The sequence below is a fragment of the Eleginops maclovinus genome, chromosome 12 (assembly GCF_036324505.1).
Source record: "Eleginops maclovinus isolate JMC-PN-2008 ecotype Puerto Natales chromosome 12, JC_Emac_rtc_rv5, whole genome shotgun sequence".
NCBI lineage: Eukaryota > Metazoa > Chordata > Actinopteri > Perciformes > Eleginopidae > Eleginops > Eleginops maclovinus.
Genome location: NC_086360.1, coordinates 4,288,692 through 4,313,257, shown reverse-complemented (window position 1 = coordinate 4,313,257; position 24,566 = coordinate 4,288,692). Strand labels below are relative to the sequence as shown.

The 24,566-nt window shown below is 38.0% G+C and overlaps 2 protein-coding genes across 4 annotated transcripts in view; both read left to right on the top strand.

The window, feature by feature from the left end:
- si:dkey-220o5.5 (actin filament-associated protein 1-like 2) overlaps positions 1 to 10,395 on the top strand; it is a 29,151-nt gene extending 18,756 nt beyond the window's left edge. For 2 of the 3 annotated variants that reach the window (XM_063896772.1, XM_063896771.1), the window contains 7 exons: positions 694 to 944; positions 1,719 to 1,807; positions 5,736 to 5,853; positions 6,570 to 6,654; positions 7,124 to 7,290; positions 8,007 to 8,117; positions 8,252 to 10,395. In XM_063896772.1, the coding sequence (XP_063752842.1) occupies positions 694 to 944; positions 1,719 to 1,807; positions 5,736 to 5,853; positions 6,570 to 6,654; positions 7,124 to 7,290; positions 8,007 to 8,117; positions 8,252 to 8,278 (848 nt within the window). In that variant the 3' untranslated portion in view covers positions 8,279 to 10,395. Of the gene's footprint in view, positions 1 to 693; positions 945 to 1,718; positions 1,808 to 5,735; positions 5,854 to 6,569; positions 6,655 to 7,123; positions 7,291 to 8,006; positions 8,118 to 8,251 lie in introns of those variants that run through there. The other variant, XR_010166944.1, reaches the window with a different exon arrangement.
- Positions 10,396 to 11,082: 687 nt separating this feature from the next.
- LOC134874055 (ras-related protein Rab-14-like) lies at positions 11,083 to 24,452 on the top strand. Its single transcript, XM_063898043.1, has 8 exons — positions 11,083 to 11,239; positions 12,221 to 12,279; positions 15,515 to 15,568; positions 16,091 to 16,268; positions 16,362 to 16,428; positions 17,613 to 17,700; positions 17,837 to 17,867; positions 18,629 to 24,452. Exons 2-8 carry the CDS (start codon positions 12,228 to 12,230, stop codon positions 18,804 to 18,806), a joined length of 648 nt encoding a protein of 215 aa, XP_063754113.1. The 5' UTR covers positions 11,083 to 11,239; positions 12,221 to 12,227; the 3' UTR covers positions 18,807 to 24,452.
- Positions 24,453 to 24,566: the final 114 nt, after the last annotated feature.

Genomic DNA, 24,566 nt, shown 5'->3' with positions numbered 1-24,566 from the left:
TACTTTTTTAAATACAGTTCTTATTATGACTGTCATGTGTCCAATACTTTGGTTCGTCCAAATACCTCAAAATAACTTTTGGAGCCATTCATTCTATTATATTATTTAAAAGTTCAACTTTTATTGCAGTAATGTGTGACTGCTCAAAAGTATAAAATGTCCTTAAACTTGTTTCCTGCATTTTCCCTCTCTCACTCCCAAAATGTGAACAGAAAGTGGTTGTTTTGCTCCCCCACTAACTAGTAATATCCCTTTTCAGATTTTCTTTGGAGCTAAATTTGTCTGCGTCATAATGTTGATTAGTTTAATCTGTAATGTTTAATTTGAAACATGTATTTATTTGTATGCTCTATTAAATGATGATCTATTCATTACTTGTTTTTTTCTTTTTTCTTTATATTTTATTTATTGCATTCAATTGTTTTAGTTTATACATTTCTAAGAAACATTTTATGTTATTTGTCAACTTGTTTTTTAAATTTTTTTACTTTACTCATTTATTTCTTGTATTCATTTAATTTAATTGCATCTATTTTTAGATGTTTTATTATTTATTATTTTCAATCGTTTTTTAATTTTTTTTTTACCTATTTATTTTTGGTCAGGTTAATTTTAATTTCATCTGATCTGTTTTTGGGATCCATATTTAATTGTATTTTATGCATTAGTTATGTTATTGTATTTGATTGACAGGTTTCCTGAGCGTGCTGATGAACTGTCAGTGGCAGAGTTTACGGTGTCGGGTGGAGGCGGGTCTACTCAACATGTTTGGAGAGGAGGACGAGGAGGAGGAGGAGGAGGAGGAGGAGAAGGAGGAGGAGGTGAAGAAGACGCCTCAGTACACGGTCCAGCTGAGAGGCTGTGAGGTCAGATCGGGCCCTGATACCGACCACTCCTACAGGATCACACTGAGCATGCTCGGTGACCAGGTGGCCGTGCTGGAGGTGAGCTGACAAGGCAGCAATACAGGATATTATTATTGTTTTAATTAATACTATTACGGAACAAAATACAGATTCATTATGCATAGGGGGATAACATTAGAATAACAAGTCAAAGGTATATCATACCTAAATGTTATAGAATACACAGTTGTCTTCATTTAAATGTATTTATTTGTATTAATATAATAACATATATCATTCCTTTTTACTTTTTATTTATATGTAGATATTCTTTATAGTTTTTTTCTAAATCTCTATTTATCCATACTTTTATTCTCTTTGTGTCACCAACACCTGAATTTCCCCTTACCTTGTCTTTTTTTGAGTGTACATATCCTAAGGAAGTACTGTTATCCTTAAAGTAAACTACAAATTATGATTTATTAATTGTTACATTAACAATGTATATTTTTCTTCATATTTTTCTTCAGTCATTTTTCAAAATCACATCCCTTCATAAATAAATCAAGTTTTTAAAGATAAGACCGATGATATTTTTAATAGAAAGAGCAGTTTACATTTATATTGGCATGGTAATATTTATGAGTTTATTAATACGTTTGATGGACACCTCTTTTATCTTTTCGTCACAATGACGTTTTTATGAGGAAGCAGACCCTCTTCCAATATATATCATTTACAAAGGATTTGAATGAGCTCTGAAATATGCTATAGAGAAAACCTTTCTTAAAGCGACAGGAGTAATTGTGGGTTTTTTTCCAATCAAATTTCATGTCTACAATCCGTCTTTCAGTTTTCACTTCCTTCCTTCAGGTGAGTAGTTCAGGTGAAAAGGAGCGATGGTTAAAGCTGCTGCAGGACGGAGCTGCCAAAACACAGGAGAACACAAATGGAGCTCTAAGGTAAAAAAAAGTTGGTGTATGTTGTCAAAGTGTTAACGTCAAAAAATGTGCTGCTTGAGTATTGTCTTGTTATGCCATACTCTACTTCAAGTCCACAAAATGTATCTCAAAACTTTTAGTACCGCACACCGAACGTACATATTAATCAAATAGTCAAAGGACGGCCGTCGTATAGCTCAGTGGGTAGAGCTGGGGTTTGATCCCCATGCAGTGGACCCAAGTTCGAATGCGGCCTGAGTCCCTTTGCCGCGTGTCATTCCCTCTGTCTCCCCATTTTTGAAGTGCACTATATTAATAATAATAATAATAATAATACATTTTATTTGTAAGCGCTTTTCAATCCCTCAAAGACACTTTACAGATGAAAAATAAGTAATTAAAATACATTTAAAAACACAGAAACACAAGAAAACGCAGAAAAGTAGATACATTGTAAATAGAACAGCACAATACAACAGTCAGACAGAACAAAAACAGAATTAGGAAAAGTGGTGGTTAAGAATTATAAGCAGAGTGGAACAGGTGTGTTTTGAGTAGTGATTTGAAAAGTGTGAGGTCATTGCAGTCACGGATGTGGTTGGGGAGGGAATTCCAGAGGGTAGGGGCAGCAACGGAGAAGGCTCTGTCTCCCCAGGTTCTGTGCTTGGTTTTAGGGACAGTGAGGAGGTTGGCATCAGAGGAGCGGAGGTGACGGGGAGGGGTGTAGTGATGGAGCAGGTCAGTGAGGTAGGAGGGGGCCTGGTTGTGGAGGGCTTTGTGGGTGAGAAGGAGGAGTTTGAATTGAATACGCTGAGGGACGGGGAGCCAGTGGAGGTTCTGGAGGACAGGGGTGATATGATCGCGTGAACGGGTGTGAGTGAGAAGACGGGCGGCGGAGTTTTGAATGTATTGGAGTTTATGGAGGAGTTTGGAGGTTGTACCATAGAAAATGTTGTTGCAGTAGTCGAGGCGGGATGTAATGAAGGCGTGGATCAGGGTTTCGGCGGCAGTGAAAGATAGTGACGGGCGGAGGCGGGAGATGTTTTTGAGGTGAAAGAAGGCTGTTTTGGTGACTTGTTTGATGTGATGGTTGAAGCTGAGGTTATTGTCGAAGATGATACCAAGGTTGCGGCAGAGGGGGGAGGGGGACAGTGTGGAGTTGTTGACAGTGAGGTGGAAATCTTGAGCTGTTTGGGTGAGGGAATTTGGACCAATGAGGATCATATCAGATTTGTCGTAGTTTAGTTGTAAAAAGTTTTCTTGCATCCAGGTTTTAATTTCCGAAAGGCAGTTTGACAGGATGGAGTGGGTTACAGGGGTGATGGATTTTGTTGAAATGTATAGTTGGATGTCGTCAGCGTAGCAGTGGAAATGGATACCAGGGCGACGGATGATTTGGCCAAGGGGAAGGAGGTAGACGATGAAGAGGAGAGGACCAAGCACAGAACCCTGGGGGACGCCTTGGGACAGGGGAGCAGTTGTGGAGGAGCAGTTGTTGACATAGATGAACTGTTTTCTGTCAGTGAGGTAGGAGTGTAACCAGGTGAGGGCAGTGTCGGTGATGTTGAGAAGGGATTTCAGGCGGGAGAGTAGGATAGAATGGTTGATGGTGTCGAAGGCGGCGGAGAGATCAAGGAGGATGAGAATGGAGAGTAGGCCGGAGTCGGAGGAGAGAAGGAGGTCATTTGTGATTTTGAGGAGGGCGGTTTCGGTGCTGTGTTGGGTGCGGAATCCAGATTGAAATTGTTCAAAGAGGTCATTATTGTTGAGGTGGGATTTGATTTGAGAGGCAACGACGCGTTCCAGTATTTTTGACAGAAATGGGAGGTTGGAAATGGGCCGGAAATTGTTCATAATGTCAGGGTTTAGACCGGGTTTTTTGATGATGGGGGTGACAGCAGCTAGTTTGAGTGAAGGGGGAACGGAGGGAAAGCTGAGGGAGGAGTTGATGATTTTGCAAATAAGTGGGGCGATGGTGGGGAAACAGTACTTAACAAGAGAGGATGGGATGGGATCTAATGTGCAGGTAGAAGTTTTCATGGTTGAGATGATTCTGGATAGGTCGGCCGGGGAGGTAAGTGTGAATTTGGAAAGGGGTATGGAGGTAAGAGGGGTGGATGGGAGTGCGGAGGGTAGAGGGGTGGGGGAGGCGGTTAGTGAACTGTAGATCGTATCAATTTTGGTTTGGAAGAATGAGAGGAAAGAATTGCATTTATCTACGGTAAAGGAGTTCGAGATGTTGTCGATGGGGTTTAGAAGTTTGTTAACAGTGGAAAAGAGAGCCTTGTGGTTGTTTGAGCCGGTGTGAATGAGATTTGAGTAGTATGCGGAGCGGGCAGTGTTGAGGGCGGCTTTGTACTGTAGAAGGTGATCTTTGTAGGCTTGGAGATGGACTGTTAAACCGGTTTTTTTATGGAGACGTTCGAGTTGGCGCTTGCGGGTTTTCATGTGGCGGAGATCAGGGCTGTACCAGGGGGCAGAGTGTGTGAATGTGACAGATTTGGATTTGATGGGAGCCAGTTGATCAAGACAGGAGGAGAGAGATTTGTTGTAGTAGTTAACGAGGTCAACGGGGTCAGTGGACAGCGGGGGAGGGTAGGTGGACAGAATGGTGGAAAGAGAGGCTGAGAAGTCTTGGGGGGAGATGGATTTGAGGTTTCTGAAGGATATTGTGCGTTTGATCTTGGGGAGGGGGGTGGGGAGATGGATGTCCATGGTGATAGCCAGGTGATCGGAGATGTGGAGGTTGATGCTGGAGAGTTGTTGAAATGTGAGCCCGGTAGAGCAAACCAAGTCCAGGGTGTGGCCATGATTGTGTGTGGGGAAGTTGACATGTTGAGTGAAATTGAGGCAGTCCAGTAGTTCCAGAAATTCAGAGGCATGTTTGCAGTTTTTATTGTCAATATGGAAGTTGAAGTCTCCGAGGAGAAGAACTGAGGGTGAGGTGGATGTGAGCTGTGTGACAAGGTCAGAGAAGTCAGAGAGAAAGGATGGGTTGTGCTTGGGGGGGCGATAAATGACTGCAATGACCAGGGGGGCGGGACCAGAGAGTTTGAAAGCAATATTTTCGCAAGATAGAACGGGAGGGGTGGGTATGATGGTGATTTTGTATGTGTTTTTATGGATTGAGGCTACACCACCACCTCTTCCGGTGTGACGGGGGAGATCAATGTATGTGTATCCAGAGGGGGTGGCTTGATATTAAAGGCATTGGTTGCTCAAAACGTTCTTAAAAATAAATAAATAGTCAAAGGAAAAATTCAAAAAGATGCTGCAGGTTTTTATTTTTCATGTAAAAAAACATTTAATGGTTTTGGCTTTCCAAATGCGAATATTTTTCTCATTTGAATTCAAATGATTTGATAAATGACAATAAATTCAGTATCCTTTTTAGTTTCAGACTGATTGTCAGACTCAAGAAAACATCATCACTTTGGGCTCTGGATAATTGTGCAAGCATTTCTCACTATTAATACTTCTTTTACAAAACCTAACCTTTAATCGGTTGATTAGAAAATAGTCAGCAGGTTAATCCAGAATGAAAAGATCATTATATATTGTTAAAATGAGCTCCATCCCAACCAACTACAACAATATAAACATTAATACTTCAACTTATGTGAGACAAATTATTTCTCCAAAAATAAAAGCTTAGAAATCTGAAAAATATATAATCCTGTTAGGGTAGTTTGCTGATCTGCAAATCAGGAAGATGGCGTTTCTATTCCCATCCCCTCAAATCATCATGTTGAAGTGTGCTTTGGCAAGATACTTAACCCCAAATGTGTCATGTAGGCATGTCAACAGTATAGAAGTGTATGTCACTTAGGATAAAAGCGTCAACTAAATACCATTAAATGTAAAAGAGAAATAGTCCAAGAACAGAGCCTTGAGAAACCCCACACCTTCTTCTTGTCCTTCAGTTTTCATGTTTTTCCCCTCTCCTCAGTGGGCTACAGACTCGAAGGTTTCCCAACTCCAACACATACATGGATGACCCTTTCCATCTGAGTGGAACATGTCAGGACCAGCCCATCTATTCAAACACCTCCATACTGGATCACATGGTATACTCCATATGGCATAGTATTTAAACTCCATTCAAAAACACTCGTACATACTCTGTAGATATTTATAAATCAAGATATCATTCACTTGTGAATAATATTTATCTCAAGTCCTTTTAATACACTCCCAAACAATAGAAATACCATATTTCACTGGATGTTTTTGTCAAAAATAAAAATGTTATTATAACATGAACTCTAATTTGTTTACTTTTAGCTGGACATATTAGATTTCAAATTTAGATTTTTATTCGACATTTATAGACATATTGTTCACAATAACATACTTACATATATATTATGTTGTTTTTATTCAAACATTTTGTCAAATGTGAGAAAGGTGAATATTTAAAATAGGAATAGCTACAAAAGCAAGCTTGAAAATTGTAAAACAAAATATATTTATTGCCCCATATTTTTGAGAGCATCATAAAACATGAATGTCATTCTGCCCTATATGTTATTGTGAGCCTAGTACAGTATATGAAACTCAATTTTACAGATATGTACAGTATTTGGGGGTCCCTTCATCCATCTGTCTTTAAGAGTCCTGAAAGATATTAAAGACCCCTCTTCTACAGGATTGAGGCTAGTATGTTATTGCAGTAAAGAATGATGAAAATAAAGAACTAAATCTATATAATATGTTGAGTTTTCCAAAGATTTTTGATTATGACTGCTAATGATGATAATGATCAGTGTTTGTGATGTTTCAGCTTCACAGCTCTCAGGATTCAGTTCACCCCTGCTCGGTGTCTAAAGACTCTCTGACCTACAGCAACACCATCTTCAGCAGCCACAGTGAGTCTCAGCTTATGAACTCTCTCCCAACAGAAAACATGAAGATTTAAACTCACTTTTACAGTTGACAGTCGATGTTCTCACATAAAGAGGCCCTATTTGGATATCTGGGGCTTTCCTAGGATGTTTTTGTGCATGTAAAGGGTCTTCAAAGGCTAAAATCCCTATGTTCTGTCTAGAGGGAGTCTTCTAATCCCCCGAACCCTTGTTGCCTGAAACGCCTCCATTGGATTCCTTTGTTTACTTCCCTAACACACTAATTGTTTTCTTCATTCTTTACAATACAAATATGTGGGTAAATATAGAGCACAGACCTCTGCCAGCACTATGGACAGAAAAGGGACCCACATGTTAAAGCGTTGCTAATAAATTCCACACTCTTACATGAATATGTTCAATATTTTTGTAAACTATAAACACCTCAAGTAACGACTGTAGACTTTAGAATGACCATGTGTTTGTGTTCCAGACAGGAAGTCGTTGGAAGTGGAGCGAGGTGTGCAGAAGCTGGAGCTGACTGGGAAGAGGACGGTGCAGCTGAGGGCAGGGTCAGAGATCAACCTGACGTCTGCCGGGAAACAAAACAAACGCACCTCATTTAGACAGTCGCTGGCCATCTGCAGTGAGCGCGCTCAGGTGGGAAACATATAAGGATTTATATAAACCTTTCAAAATGAACATTTCTTCATTTAAATTGATGGATGGACAAACATAATGAAGATCAAAAATAACATAAATTGCTTGGTCCTTTCAAAGCCTCAACATAAATAATGAACACATTTTACATTGTTATACAGTGTTGTAAAGTATCTAAAACCATGTACTCAAGAACTGTACTTAAGTACAATTTTGGGGTACTTGTACTTTACTTGAGTATTTCCATTTTATGCTACTTTGTACTTTTACTCCCCTACATTTATCCAATTTTGGATTTAATGGTAAAAAAAATGATAAACCCTTAAATCAGACTGTAGTTCACCTGCAGTAAATTCAGCAGCTACCCTGCAGTATACAAAGCCATTCAAACTAGCTGCACCTTTACCAGCTCTGAGAACACTTTAATGATCAATAATTATAAAACATATCAGAGATATTATTCTGAAATGGACCAATCAAACAATGACTTCTTTTGGTAATTTAAGTATATTAAGATGATAATACTTTTGTACTTTTACTTGAATAACATTTTGAATTCAGGAATTCAAGTATTCCTACACTCGGCTACTTCTACTTTGTACTCAAGTACAACATCTGAGTACTTATCCCACCAGCAAAAGATGATTGTACATACAATAATATGACTACTGTGTATAAAAACTGATGGGAAAAAAACTCTTCTGTCCCTGATCCAGGCGGGTTTCCTGAACCCTCTGCTGCGGCGCACGGCCTCCGCTAAAAACTCTCTGAGACGAGCTCCTTCATCGCTGTTCATCGAACATGGGAAGGTTTTCCAGAGGAGGAAGGTCAGATTGTCACATAAACACTGAAGTTCTCTGCTGGATAATCCTTCCATTCACAGAATCTCTTTACATGTCTGATTTCTGATCATTTATATCCATCACGCTCGACATTACACATTTTGTTACTGTTTTCACAGGAGTGGGAAACAAAAGCTGCTCCTTGACATCAACTATGCATCCATAATCATCATCATTATCATCATCATCATCATCATCATCATCATCATCATCATCATCGTCATCGTCACAATCAAATCTACAAGCTACAGTTCTCGCAACTGAAGAAGCTTCTGAAGTCCTTCATGGTGTTCATTTTAAGCAACAACCCATTATTTCTGACTAAATATCTGTGTTGACCTATTTTAACTGCCTGAGTCATAAACCTTAACATGTACAGTCTGACACGACACTGATCCGACCTATATGATATTTGAGTGGCTGTTGTGTAATGAACTTTAAAGAAGCAATCTGCGTCAACTAAAAATCCACATACAAAATAAACTGATGAATATGTGGGGAACATGAGCAGGTTAGCACAAATTAGTAAGTTATTTTATTTAAAAATACTTAAGTTATTACACTGAAATAACTAAAACATTGACTTCAATCAAATGTGTTATGTCAACAACTTTCACATAACTGTATTAGGTTAGTTTAAAGCAATAATATTAAGTTTAAATACAAAAATGTAGGTTCAACTTAATATTATTGCTTTCAACTAACCTAATTCAGTTATGTGACATTTTTTGACAAAGTTCATTTTTTTTGTGTTTTTTATTGCAATATGTTGTGTTAGTACTGGGACTGACCTCGTATCAGCGAACCATAAAAGTCAAGAGAAATAAAACTTTTGCGTAAAGGATTACTTTTTACACATAGCCTTTGTCAGGGTTATCATTAAACATATCACACAACCAAATGTGTGCACATGCAGGCAAAGACACCAGGTGCAATAACAATTACAATTACAGTTTCCAAATACATAGTTCAATCCTCTTTACATTCTAAAGAAAACATTTTGACAGGATTTTCCTGAGGAAGGCGTGAAATGAAAGTGTTTAGTTATCATTGAATATAAACATTTACAGACTGTCTGTGTCGACAATATGTAACATGTGATCATCTGCAGACACCTGACTGTGTTCGGACAGAACAATGTGCAAGGCTGTTTTTGGACATTTGCAAAGTGATGTTGGTAGCTTTCATTAGCTGAACACACACGTGATACACTCACATTACACTTTATATATTAATTTAAACCACTAATCTCTGTTAATTTAATTTCCAATTAAGGGCTTTTATATCTCAATGAACAATATTTCTTGATTTGTGTACTTCCTGTTCTTTGGAGCAGCTGTAGCTTCTTTAAAGCCACCCAGAGACAGCTGTCTTTAAGGTGTGTTTCCTCCTGTGTGGTGAAGTCTGTAGAATTGTGATCCTCTCTGAGTGTAACAACTCTTCTCTGTTAATTTACTTTTGTGAATATCAGGTAGCACATTTGTTTTTGTAATCTTTTATTCCACATACATTCTTTGATGTCATTGTGAGTTATAATCAGTGGAGGACCATGTATTCTGATCTTGAAGGAAAAGTATCACACTGAAATTATTTCCCTACAAGTCAAAGTCTTGCTTGTGAAATCTTATGTTAGAGGAAGTATGTAAATATCTCATCCCAATATACTTTAAGTATAATTTTACAGCAAAATATTTCCAGTCAGTGTTTTCCTGTTATAAATGTTATAAAACAAGTAGAAATTGAGGTTGTGCTCATTTCAACTCCCTTGATCTACATCAATGCATCATATTTTGTAGCTTTGTCGCTGTTCTGTGTTTTTTTCCCCAGAACCGAAACATGTTTTCAGCTTTGTGACAAAGCATTTACAGCGAATTCTAAATAGTTTATTAAGCTAGGACAATTTTCTGAACACAAAGAGGAACATTACTTTTCAGTTTATTGGAAATATTGCCAGAGATTTCAATGGACAGAGTACAGATACGTATAGGTTGTACTTAAGTACAGTACTTTAGTAAATGTTACTTCCCACCACTGGCTATAACTTCAACTTGCATCTGTTCTGCAACTTGCAATGTTATTATACACATGACTATGAACTATTGAAGATGTAAGTACATTTCCATGACTGTCACTTATTTGTATCTTTTTTTGTATTTACTGGATGTTTTTATAATCTCAGGAGAACTTCTTTTTGTTTGTTATTGGACTAAAAACTGATTTATATAAAATGATGTTATAGTATTAAAAACTGAATTTTACTTAATTATATTTGCCTTTAATTTTAATATTTGTAAAAACAGCAGGGACACTAAAAGTGCAGAAGGAAGTACTCAGATGATCTCCTTTAGTAAAAGTAGCAATACTCAAATGCAAATTGTGCTATTTTTTCACTTTGATAATATACAATTTGTGCATTATACATTTTGATACATGGACTGAACTCTTATACAGTAATTGAATAATTATAACTTCAGCAAAATTAAATGTATAAGGTGTTAAACTATTCTGGTGTAAAATAAGCAAATGTTCTATAGAAATTATCACATACTGTAGGGAGTATTTCAGAGGTTTGGCTTAGGGAGTCTTTATTTAGGTTTGAGTACTTTCAAATACCATTCTAAAGAACTTGTGCATAACCTGGGTTGGGTCATACTTTGACATAACTACATCTCAGAGCTACATATTGTATTTCTTTCTACACTTGGATGGAAGGATGGATTTAATTGATGAGACATGTATTGGTACCTTATGCACTGCTGAGCATGTTGGTACACTTTTATACATAAAGCAAATGTATGTTGGAATACAAATAACTAATTAATTTAACTAAACTGGGCTTTAATACAATAAAGGTTACTAAATCTATATTTATTTATTTTTTTCCATCAGTCTGTGATACTGTCCTGCTCTCGTACGCTGGGCAGCGCTAGACACTTGTAAGTCTCGCGGTGTTTCCCGTGTTTATCGCTAGAGAAGAAGTATCGCGGAAGAGGGGAAAGGTTTCCTGACGGATCACAAGGCTAAGCTAATCAGCTAACTAAATAGAACTACCCGTCTAGCCAGTAGATAAATCAGGTTTACCAGTTGGATTGACACCCGTGACGAAGGTAAAACACCAGCATGCTACTCCACTCCTGCTGTCCTGTGCTTTATTATTTTATGTTTTTGATAAAAGTGGCCTCCTGCGTGTTAGCCTGTTAGCAAGGCGTTGACAGTACTGCAGCTGTTAGCCGGTTAGCTCTAGAGCTAAGCTAACCGAAAAAGGAATGAGAGGGTTTATCAGAGAGGGAAGTCAGCTGCTTTTGTGTAATACTTCTGCTAAAGATGACTGCGTTCACACAGCGTGACTGTCATTACGGTTGACGGTTCCTACTAAAAGCTAAGCTCCGGTTGTTAGCCTAGCTGTGTGTTAGCCCAACCGACTGTTTCCTTTTGTTTGTTGCTCAGTTATAGATTTAACCGTTTTTTCCCACATTTAGACCACTTTAGAAAAGGTCAATATATAACAGATGTATTGATAGTGGTGAAATCTGGAGTATATTATCCCAGGAAAGCAAAGGGGCTATTTAAAACACAGTTTCATAATTGTGAAATCTTTATCTTATTTTATTGTAAAAAAAAAAAAGCAAGAACAACAAATGACCGTATGACCAGCCTATGTATAGTGGGTTATGATCTGGACCTGGTAAAATGTGGTCTAGGTGTGAAAAAAGCGATTGAAATCTCCCTTCTGAGTATTTTCACAAACAGTACATCTGAAACGGAGTGTTAAAGAGTCTTTGTGATAATCTAGTCCAGATTTGGCAATTCAGGGTTAAATTCTGAGAAGAGACCTGATCCCATGTGATGTAGTTGTGGATAAAAGCTGTAGAATCTCGTTTATTTTGCATTTTCACGTGTATAAAAAGGTTTCAACAATTGGAAAGGGTTTAAATAAGCACTCTTTCATTCAGTAAGGGGCAAAAAATAGAGGACCTTTTAATGTCAGCAACTGCAGATTCAGAAGCTGACTTCAGCGTTGTGACTCACAGTGTGATGTGGACTCTGTGCACAAACTCACACCTCTTTTCCTGTTTTCCTTTTCCCAGTATCAAGATGACAGCCGCACCTTACAACTACTCCTACATCTTCAAATACATCATCATTGGTAAGTTTGAGTTATTCACACGAGGAGGACTGATGTAATTAAGTACATTTATTATTTATTAAGTAGTTTAATTTTGATAATGTTCTTTTCACACTGCTATTATTCTACTCTGCTCAGCGTTAATTGCTTTATAAACTAAGGGTTGTTTTTTTCCCAAAAATATCAAACGTTTTTAATATATTATGACTTTTTTGTGGTTGATTGGCTGTTTAATGGGTGTAGAGATCTCAAAAGAATCCAAGGGGATAATATGTGAAGTGTTAAAAAGAACTTCAACTTCAATCATGCAACAAGTACGGAACCCCTAAATAAATAAGCAACAAAACCAATGACGTCCTGCAAATAGAGCATCATAAATAACTAGACACCCTGTCCTAGTAACTTCGGTTTATTCACAATCCAAGTGTCTTCGATACATGAATGACTCCCTAAACACTCAAATTAATTCATTACAAGCACTGAAATCGCTCACAATCTTTACAAAAATATAATTACAAAACACAATTTAAAAAGATCAGCACAATAGGATCTGCCTGTCATACTTTGAATGGTCACCTTACCCCAGAAATGAGACAGTTCCTGACCTTTATCCACTCCTCTGGATGTTGAGTGCTTTATATTTAGTGTGTGGATAGTTTTATGACCACTGCGCTGTTTACTAGCTGAACCATGCAAGAACGTACAGCCCTGGGGACCATGCCGTTTATGTGCTATGGTTATTTGTCAGCTTCATTGATGATTTTAAAGAGGACATATTCTACTCATTTTCAGGTTCATATTTGTGTTTTGTGTCTCTACTGGGACATGTCTCCATGCTTTAATGTTCAAAAATGTCTGTATTTTTATCATACTGCCTGTGCTGCAGCACCTCATTTCACCCTCTGTCTGAAACCAGAACGAAGTCTGCTCTCTCATGCTCTCTTAATATCTTTATTAATACTAATACACCACTGATTATATTATAATGAACAGTATTTTTGTTGTTGAGTTTTGTCTAAACCAGGTAACAGGAGCGCCGCGCCCTCCTACTGTCTGTGTGCACTTTCATTCCAAAATGCCCATAACATTGTAAATTGATGCCAGAAAACAATATTTCTGTCAGACGCCATAGACAACTTTTTTTTTAAATGTAATTACGGAGCCACGAATAAATATGGGATGGATGCCGGTCAGTCTGCCGTGGACGAGGCGGGCAGGCCTTCATTTTGACCAGAGTCACATCAGTGCCCTCATGCTTTATTTTTCTTGAAAAAGACATGAATATTTACATAAAATGTGCACAATCTATTTAACTCCCTTTGTTTGAATACATGTTTGTATTCTAATTTATTTTATTCTTCTAGTTTTTACTTTCCCTAGTTTTCCCCCAGGATAGATCAAGTACTCTGTTTCTGATTCTGATCAAATTCCCTTCCTCCTACCGTACGCCGTCTGGGAGGTGTATCTGGAAGATTGGGAATTATGTTAGTTTACGTAACCTGCATTTCGTTGCAGGAAGCGCAATTAATATTACTAACTACTAAAATCTAATATTACTAATGTACTAATATTGTAGCCAGCTGGATTATTATAGTACATTTACTCAAGATTGTATTTAAGTCAAATGTTCTTATACTTATTCTTTACTTGAGTCTTTAATGTATGTGACATAATACTTCTACTCCACTTTAACTCCGTGGAAAATATTGTACTCTTTACTACATTATATGTATTTCATGTTTTAATAATACTTTACAGATTCAGATTTTATATACAAAACTTGATACGTTGATAAAATATGTTACTAGTATACTTCAGAAAAGTATATTAAGTACACACAAGTATTTTCCACCTTTGTTAGTTTTTAAAGTAAATATTCCTCGTTGTTGTGAACACTTCTGTACTTTCACTTGTAAAAGAGTATTTTTAAATAGCGGTATTGCTCCTTTCAGCTCAAAGAATACTAGGAAACACTTCATGAGCAAAACATTTTGCTGTGTATTTGTGAAGATTAGTTGTCGGTGGTAACTGGCAAATGTATTAACTACAAAAACAAGATATTTTAATTTGAAGCATCAGTAGTAGTTGGTATAGGACCATCGTAGTAATTTAACATAATTTGAGGTACCTTGAAATATTTCCATGTGCATACTCCCCTTTCCAGGTGCCAAGCTCTTTAATGGTTTTTCTACCCTTCAGACAGATATTTCCTCTGGTTTATTTCTGTGAAAAGTATTTCCTGAGAAATTTTTCACAGATGGCTCGTCTGGGACTGACTCCTCTTGTTAGCTCGCTAATTTCCATCTAAAGGCTTGTAGTGTGAAGAATTGAATAGTTAAATGATATCCAGTTTCTATTTTTAAATGTGTTCTCATGTTAAATGATGGTGACAGTTGGATGTGAAAGTCTCCTGAAATGATCATCAGAATAATGTTCAGTTATAAAGAATAGGTTCAAAAAGCCTGTGGACCTTAAAAACAAATGTAGCTGCGTTAAACACGTCTCTTAGGGTGCCTTTTACAACATCCAACCCCAGAGCTTTAATTTTGCTGTTCACTCTCTGATTCTGCATCCATTTCAGTAGCTGAGGCTTATGGGTATTGTTGTGTTTGGAACTAAAACAAATCTATGAATTCTAACAAAGAAAATTGAATTATTTAAAAAGATTTTAAAAGTATGGAGGTTATTAATATCAAACAATAAAGGGGCCCTAATTTGCTTTTTGGGGTTTCCCCTTCCTGTGGTGTGTTCCCCCTGCCTGAAACGCCTCCATTGGACTCAGTTGTTTACTTCTGTGACATCACTACGTAACACTAACTCGCACTATTGGCTAGCGCTCCAACATATTGTACATGATAGGCTAAAGGGCGGGACATCTCTAAGCGGTTGACCAATCACAACAGAGCCGGCCAGCTAACCAATCAGAGCAGACTGGGCTCTGGTTTCAGACAGAGGGTGAAAAGAGGTGCTGCAGCACAGACAGTATGAGAAAAAAAAAGAGCTTTTTGAACATTAAAGCATGGAGACATGTCCCAGGAGAGGCACTAAATACTGATATGAACCTGAAAATGAGCAGAATATGTCCCCTTCAAAGGAATAAAGTACAAGAACTTCATATCTACATTTAAGTACAGTATTCAAGTGAATGTACATAGTTACTTTCCATAATAAGGTCCAAGTGTGCAATAAGGATCATTTCTAACCTTCATCTGTCTGACATCATGTTTTAAATTTTCTCTCTCCCCCCCCCCTCCAGGTGATATGGGAGTAGGGAAGTCATGTCTTCTCCACCAGTTCACAGAGAAAAAATGTGAGTTCTTCTCCTCTCCCCCCACTTCTCTTACTCATGAGGTGCATTTCCATCCACTTGTTTCTATGATCATTCACAATTTGTGGATAAAAATCCTTTAACATTTGAAAGAATATTGCAAGTTCATTTTTTACAATCGGCTGATGTATAATAGTTGTTTGAAACTGATTAGGTTAATAAATGATAATGTACATGAAGCATTTAGGTATTAAATATGATGATGAAATTCTGCCCCGGTAAAACTAAGACTGACTTTTGTAATATTTTTTTATGAAGCAACACCTGCTGCATTTACTTGTTAGTGTTAATCAATGCTGAAATTACATTATTTGTTAATATAAAGTGTACCCTCAGTGATATTTTAAAGAAAGCAGTGTCCTGTGTTGTTGGAAGCCCAGAGGAATATTGAAAGCGACCCGGTTGACGACAATAATACCCCTTGGTTCCACTCGAGAGGGACGAAGTTGAAAATGCGGCTATTTTCTATTCATTCATAACAAAGAATATTTTGTGTGTGTGCAGTCATGGCAGACTGTCCTCACACCATCGGGGTGGAGTTCGGGACAAGGATCATGGAGGTCAATGGTCAGAAAGTGAAGCTGCAGATCTGGGACACAGCCGGTCAGGAGCGCTTCAGGGCCGTCACCAGGTCCTACTACAGAGGGGCCGCAGGGGCCCTCATGGTGTACGACATCACCAGGTGCTGACTGGGAGAGGGGGAGTCAGTGTGGGAGGTTTCATAGTTAGTTTGATCCTTTGATGAATAACTCTGTTTTTGTCTCTGTGTGTACAGGAGAAGTACTTATAATCACTTGAGCAGCTGGTTAACAGATGCCAGGAACCTGACCAACCCCAACACAGTGAGTACGCACACACGCACACAAATCCCATTACTAACAGTTACAAAACATGTTAAATAAAAGCCTTAAATGCAGAAAGAATATCCTTTAAAAAATATTCTTTACAGTAGACGTTTTGCATTTCCGCCACATTTGAAAAACTGTAGTCTAATCAAAAAACAACAACATGGCTGCATTTAAGAGCTTAGAGTAAATCATGTGATTTTGATATTTGAATTGATCGACTGCCCTAATTTATTCCCTTATTCCTCCTGGGTTGGGGTAAGATTCCTGGGCTTCTAGACAGGGTTTCAGGATTACTGATTTTCATACTTTAAATGTATATTATGTAACCTTTCCACATTGAAATGTCTAAAATGACAGGACAAAGGTTATTTAGTTTGATAAGATGTAAATATAAAATATTTCAAATGTAATCATGATAACCTTCCTTTTAATTTTGTGTCCTGTAATGGTGACATATCCCCTTTGCACACGCACCAGCTGTCTTAAACTATTCCCGCTTTAATTCATGAAGCCACCCAACTCCGCTGAAATGATATTTTGTGTTTAATGCACCAAGGCTAAGGTGCATTAAACACAAAATATCATTTCTGCAGCATACTCCCGCCTACAGTCGTTAGTTAGAATTTCTACAATTCTCAAATGTTGTACTTTAAGGGGGTCAAACGGGGTCCTGGGACTGAATGTGAGGCTCGTTAACTTCATAGATTAAATGGCGGCCGATTTAACAACATACAGGGAAAGATATCCGATTAGGTTGAAGGAAGACTTGTTTTAATGTAGTAGCATAGCCGCTGAAGTGTGTGTGTGTGTGTGTGTGTGTGTGTGTGTACTGTGTGCAAAACAAGTGTGTGGTTAATAAGGATGGTCAATTCTGTGAATTTAGCTCATGAATTGTTTTGACCTCCGAGATTTGAAAATCAAGAACTGTATCAAACCTGAATAGCTTTGATATTACTGTGTAAGTAAAGTTTATTTTTAACGGAAAAATAAAACATCAGTTTGAAGAAGTTGTGAAGCTGCGGCTTGTTAGACACTTTCACAACACACATCAAGAGCTAACATTAAGCCAACAAAGATTTTAACCGAGATGTACCCGGCACCTCAGCATACTGATGCCAATGTGTCTTCACATCACAAATTTGTATTTGTTCAATAACTACGCTGACTCCTGTGTCCAGGTCATCATTCTGATCGGTAACAAGGCCGACCTGGAGGCTCAGAGGGATGTGACGTACGAGGAGGCCAAACAGTTTGCTGAAGAGAATGGTGAGAAGTGTTTTATGTTTGTGTGACCTCATGTCACAGATAGTGTGTTAGAGAGAAAGAGAGAGAGCAGCAACATGGTCAAATTAAGATGAAAACAGGACATCAGATGTGATTTCTACTTCCTGTTTTTCATCAGGTCTGCTGTTTCTTGAGGCCAGCGCAAAAACGTAAGTTCACGCACACACTATTTCATCGACTTTCAGTTTCAAACACAATAGGCTTTTTCCTGTGAATACTGAAGTTTCCCATTTGGAATATAGTTTTTTTTATAAATTGCATACAGTTGCAGGTAGAAACATACACACACACACACACACACACATACAAAAACAAATTCATATACGCCCACATAGTACAGGACATGTCATCCAAAAATGTTGAAACCAAAACAAATCCCTTGAAATATAAACGTGTTGTTTTTGAAAAAGTTTTCCAAGTTTAAGTAAATGGACAGCGGTGGAAAGTAACTAAGAACATTTACTACTATTTAAGTTGCAGATTTGCGGTACTGTAGAGTATTTTGTTTTCCTTTTGACCTTTTAAACAATAAGTTCTTTTGTACTTTACTATTATTCCATTTGTATGACCGCTTAAATTTGTTGTCAGAACAAAATTGTGTACGTTAAACATTCGCTGTCATAGATAAATCCACCTAATGATTTACACAATTTCTTAAATGTTCAGAATAAAAATATAATGTATAATAAGTGCAACACTTAGAATAGAGCCATTTCTTATTGGGAATACTTCAGGTACTATTTGGTCCAGATACGGATATACAGTATGTTGAGTTGAATTTCAGTGCAGGAATTTTTGGTATTGCTGTCTGAGGTGCAACTGCTGCCAAGTGTACATACCAATTAAGTTTTGAATCGGATCTACCTGTAGGACTTTTTACTATGTGTTAACATGTTGTCTTCTCCCTCAGAGGGGAGAATGTGGAAGAGGCCTTCCTGGAAGCAGCGAAGAGGATATACCAGAACATCCAAGACGGCAGTCTGGACCTGAACGCTGCTGAGTCGGGAGTCCAGCACAAACCGTCTGCTCCGCCGGGAGGCCGCATTAACACCGACAGCCAGCCGCCCAAAGAAGGCTGCAGCTGCTAACAACAGACAGGAACTACAGACCAATAGAACAGACAGGTGGACGGACAGACGAAGACAGAAAGATACGTACACAGAGATCCACCAGGCACTGACATGCTACTTAAGAGTGCGTCAAACAGAATTTAGGTGGATTACGTTCAACACGGTCCAACCAACCATTTTGACTCCAAACCTGAGGTTAGTACTCAAGACAAAGATTCGACCATCCTTCACCCAATCAGACATCACTAGCTTTTGTTAAATCACGACATCCTCAACTAGATCGAGAACCTATCCAGCTGTCCAGTCATTCTCAAGTTTGGATCAGTTTTGGACAACTCCCAAATCAGGACCCCTCCTGAATCCCTGTCAAAATGACAGTCCCATTATTAGGGGACATTATTGACTGCACGCAGGACCTCCAAAGTTTGGAGTGCTGTTGTCATATGATGGATCACATTTCAAGAATATCCAGGTCACACAAGAAAAACCCTGATGAAAATAGAGATACGAAGCCTGAATCTGAATCAACCTACAACCCAAAACTGGACTGCACTTCAACAAAAGGGCTCACATAGATTGAAATCTGGACATTGAATTAGACAAAGCCTCGGCTTATGAAGGAACTCTGATCAAAGTCTAGTCATCCTTACAAGCTTGCATATATGCAGGTGGTGCGTCGTCCACATTTCTTTTCTAACTTCAAATTCGACTCCCGTCGTCCGATACACAAAACAGTGGCATATGAGAAAAATTAAGATATGACGCTTACAATTGCACCATCCTACAGCCTAAATCTGATCTATACTCCACGAAAAATCCATACAAGCAACTTGGGACATTCCTTTTGTGCAGATCCGGAGCTTTGGCATACTGGACTGCCCTTTTGTTTAAACTGAGACCACGTTCATCCATACAGTCTTGCTTGGCAAAAAGATAGACGAGAATGAGAACGTGCTTAGCCCGAAACCAGACAACTACCTTCCACTAACCTTGCCCCGTCTCAAGTGAGGATAGTCCATCCACCTTGGTCCTAAAGTGCAAGTCACCAAAATTTCAACTCCGGACATTCCTATTGACAAATTCAGGGCCAAAGGCTCAAGCTGGTCCAAATCAAGGACCACCTTCTGTTCAAATGTAGCTATATAATCTAATCTGCCATGAATCCATATCACCCAAATTCTGATCATTGGTTGAATCAAACTCTTAAAAAGTCTTGCTTCAAGTTCATGATTTAACAGAGTGGCGTTGATGTCTGTATTTGTCCTCGGGGGAGTTCCTCCTTCACAGAAAGCATTTCTCGCTCAGTTTGATTTCCTACAGCAACATCTTACTTTCCCTTGTTTCTCATGCATTAACTTCCAAACAACACTCGTTAGAGGAACCGACTGCCCTCCGAACATCTGACCCATTGCCTTTACACCGTGTTGGTAATGTGGATCAGAAGACTCATTTACACTGAAGTTGCTGATGTGGACTTTTGAATCTGTTGTTCTTGTGGTGGAATGCGTATCTGGACGTGTTCCTGTAGTGTTCCAGTTACCTGAAATGAAGGTTTGTGGGGACTACTCCATGCTTGGAACCAGTTAACTTCTTAAATGTTCTTTGGCCAGCACTGGTTGACCATCTAAAACAAAAGGCTGAGTTATAAACGAAAGATCTGCAGGTAGAAGGTTGCGGGTATTCACAAGGCAGGGTGTGTCTCGATGCAGACGGTACTATGTTGGATCCAAGGTGTTTGAGTTTGTCCCATATTATGTACTAAAAGTCGACATATCTCTGGTTCAGTTTGGATCAGTCTTTCTTTAACATCTCTCGCAAGTTCCTTAACTGTATAGAAGTGCGATAAAAGCTTCACTGTACTTTGGTTTAATCACGTCTAAATCTCCAGAAGTACTCCCATTATTCACAGCTGTTAGGAGGGTTCACAGAAAATATTGGACCAAGGCCAAAGAACATGGCTAGCATCTCCATAACGATAATGCACACATTATATTGGACACAATCTCAGAATGACATTTGGAAACTTGGGAGCTGACCCGCATTAAGACCATTCCCGACCAAATTCGACTGAATATTCTGTCACTATGTACCCAGTGGATCCCTAAAGAACTCTCAGAAACGTTTGTTCACACAGGAACAGAAAAGAAAACATCTCCTAATCTCCACCTTTTGTCTTTTTTAAATAAAAAAAACTAAAACATCTCAACTCAATAACCCAAGGTTAATTAAGGTTCTTATGGAACGATAAACCAACTGATCTGATGAAGCTGATGATGAAGAATAAAATGACCTACCTGAACCAGAATGTCACTACCGGTCCTGCAGGGGATCAAGTTCAGGATAGATTTTTATTAAAATGTTTCTTGTTCATGTTGATTTTTGTTTTCTAACATGTTTTCAAAAATATATTTACATTATATTTTCGGTGTCACAGCTCCCTCTAGTGGCCATGCTTTGTGTCCCTCCTGGTTGAGTGCGTATTGAGGGAAAGGTAAAAGTGGAAGCAACACAGATTCTTTTAATTTATTGCTACCTTTACGTGTTTTGTATGTTTAGTTTTCTTTTAAACACCTGGGTTTAATCTGCGTTCTGGTTCTTAAAAGCGGAATAAGGAGAAGATGTGCAACCAAATATCTTAGAGAAATATAGAGTGGTGCAGTGATGGTGCATTTTTGAAGGCCAACCCAGAAGTTAGCTTCGCAAGGTGTCCCTCAAAAAAGCCAATGGTATTTTTCCAATTGGATTCCGGCATATTGCAGAAAACAAGCTCCCGTGGCAAACACATACGGTGGTATTTATCTGATTTGGTTCTGCAGCATATCCTCCACATATTTACACCACGGTTTCAGTTTGAAGCTTGAATGCTATAAACGAACTGCATCACATTCACCTGGCCGTGCATCACAACCGCTAAGCTAAAGGCGGACTTGTTCTCATTTAGACACTTGTTAGCATCTGCTATTTTCATGACACACAAGCTTCGGACATTCAACAGTGGGGTATTTACTGACGTGTTTTATGTTGCAAAACAAGTCAATCTCTTCAGCTTGAGTTAACCACAGACCTTGTTTCAGGCTTCTTACCGCAAACACATTCGAAAAACCATTGACCTCAAAACGAGGGAACCAGAAAGTCATTTCCGGGGTGCACCACTCTATTCTGACATTATCTTACCTTCCAAAAGTTTCTTTCTTTTACGCGTGATCTGACGGAGCCTTGACATCCCAAATGCTTTCATCAACTTAATGATTAAATGTAAAATGAATAAATGGGGATTGTAGCATGTGATCCTTGCGCTACATGATCCAGTTCTCCCAGTCTATTTAACTGCATCGGTCAGTAAATGTTGTCCTTTGAGAAGCATTCCAGCCCTAACTAGCTACAAAACACCAACAGAGTAGCTCTGCTCAACTTTATCTTATACTTTTTAAATATTTTAAAGCTGTATTATTTGATTTCGTTGCAACTAGAGGGGAGAAATAAACCAAAAGAAGCCCACAGATGCGCGCACAGTATAACATGTAATGTGTCAGTTGATGGATTCAGTGTTTTAAAAAATAAATCGATTAATACAGCTTTCACCTGAAACGACTCTGCTCTTATTGATGGATAAACCATACATACACTATGGATCAGCTGGACAGATGACTTTTTATGTACAGTGTTTCTCCAGCAGGGAAAACACACTGATGCATTATGGTCATACTCAGTAAAGCTGATTAAATACTAGAAAGGATTCGAGACATTTTGGCTATGGAGTCCCAGAAGTAACAAATGTCACCAACAGGCTATCTGATGAATCAAAGTATAATTCAATAAATATTACGCTTTGTTACTTCTAAATTCAATTAAAAAAGCTCTACATAGTTTGAACCTATTTCGCTCCCACATTTACATTTTCTTTTCCTTTTTTATTGCAAACATTTCATTAATTATTTATCTACATTACATTTTTTAGTGTTGAGAAAATTGGAACTATATAAACATTACATTATGGTAAGGGGGAAAACATCAAACTAAATGAAACAAGCCAGTAAAAGGTAAATGTACTGTGTTTTGATTTAGGCAAAGAAAAATGTACAATTACGGGAAAAAAAGTCCCAATGAGATACCATTTCAAAATGTCTACTTTGCAATCGAAACTTACGAGTTAATAAATAAATATGGATTCACTTACTGGCTCAGAATCAAGATGATGTTGATTTTGTATAAAATTGTTGCCCTTTTTTAACCGTTTTTATTTTTCCTTCACTGTTTTTTCTTGATTGATTTATTTTGCTAGCAGAAATGTATTTCCTTTTTTTTCAAGTTTCTACACAAGGGGTCATTTTTTCCCAGTTTGGGACTAATAAAGTATTTCTGATTCTGAAGTTAGACTTTAGCCATCTCAAAATAATTCTATGATTTAGATGTTTTATTGGTTTTAATTGTTATATCATTAAAGAACATTAAGATTTACACTGATTTTAGAAATATATACATGACTTAGCTCTCTATTCAACCTCCATTTCTGATAACTCAACAGATAACTTGTTAGTGACGTTTGTCTCCTCTGGGACTCCGTACAACTGTGATGTACTTCTAAATGACAGTTTGTTGGTTTGAGGCTCTAACTAAGGAAGGAAGTCGTTTTCTTGCCCGGCTCACTGCAACCTCCTCTTTGATACAGATCTGGTTCAGATTCAGGTCTGATGGTCCTGCTCAGATCTTGTGTCCAGTCACAAAAGAATACTGCGATATTATTAGGATAATAAAGTCAGTGCTTTTGTGTGTTTGGGCATCGCTCTGGACTTCACTACAAGACAATACATAGATTTGAACGGTGTCCAAAACCATCTGAAGGAGAGTGATTTTACTGTTCGCTGTGTCTGATTGGAGGACAGTAGCCTTCTTGAAACACATCACACTCAAAACACAATATTTTCGGACATGTTGCTTAATCATTTAGAAACCTTCTCGCCGCATTCACAGAGGGAGGAAATGTGGTTTCTCGCTTGCACAAAAGTAAACTCAAGTCACTTTATTTTTGAGTGGAATAAACTAATAAATACAATATTTCTGCATTATAAAGTTCTGCCATGACCGGCGCAGAAGAAGGAAAAAGCATTTCATTAATAACACAATGTTCAAATATGTATTAAAACGCAACAGCTGTGCGAGTCCTGTAGGTGGCAGTGTTGTCGCAGCATAAACGCCTTTTTTGAAAGAAACATTTGAGGAAACAAAATAATTAAATGAAACAATACCTGACTTGAGTTACAGCTGAGAACATCTACAACATAGGCTACGGGTTTTTTCATAACGATAAATGTACATTTTGTTTTTAGAATAATATCCTCTTTGTAAAAACAGCATTATAAACCCTTACACTAATCTGCCAGTAGAGGCGCTGTTTAAATTAAAAAATAATGAACCTTGAAATTTTGGATGTCTTATTTAGCAAGAATTCTCCACTCTTATCCCTGCAGGCTGGCTGTAAAACGCTCTTTACATTCTGTTCATTTCTTCTTGATAATGTCTGTTGATTTTATGTCATCTTAAGTAAAATCATGCTTTGATTATTTTGACTATTTATATTCTAAATCTGTAATGATTTTCTTCAGCTGTAGCTTATTGTACTGTCGCGGTGATTTCGTTTTTTGTAAATAAAATATATATACTGTATTTACGCTGGTGACTTTCTCTGCTTCTTTAAATATCATGTGTAGCTTTCTACTTTGGTAGTTTTCTGGATTCATGCTAAACTAAGCTGTTGGCTGGAGAACAAAAACTAACTCT

What these genes read in the sequence shown, in the direction of transcription:
- LOC134874055 (XM_063898043.1), top strand. Translation starts at nt 12,228, where the DNA reads ATGACAGCCGCACCTTACAACTACTCCTACATCTTCAAATACATCATC. An exon ending in ATGGTGTACGACATCACCAG is followed by an intron (nt 16,269 to 16,361) that starts GTGCTGACTGGG and finishes CTGTGTGTACAG; the next exon opens with GAGAAGTACTTATAATCACT. An exon ending in CTTGAGGCCAGCGCAAAAAC is followed by an intron (nt 17,868 to 18,628) that starts GTAAGTTCACGC and finishes CTTCTCCCTCAG; the next exon opens with AGGGGAGAATGTGGAAGAGG.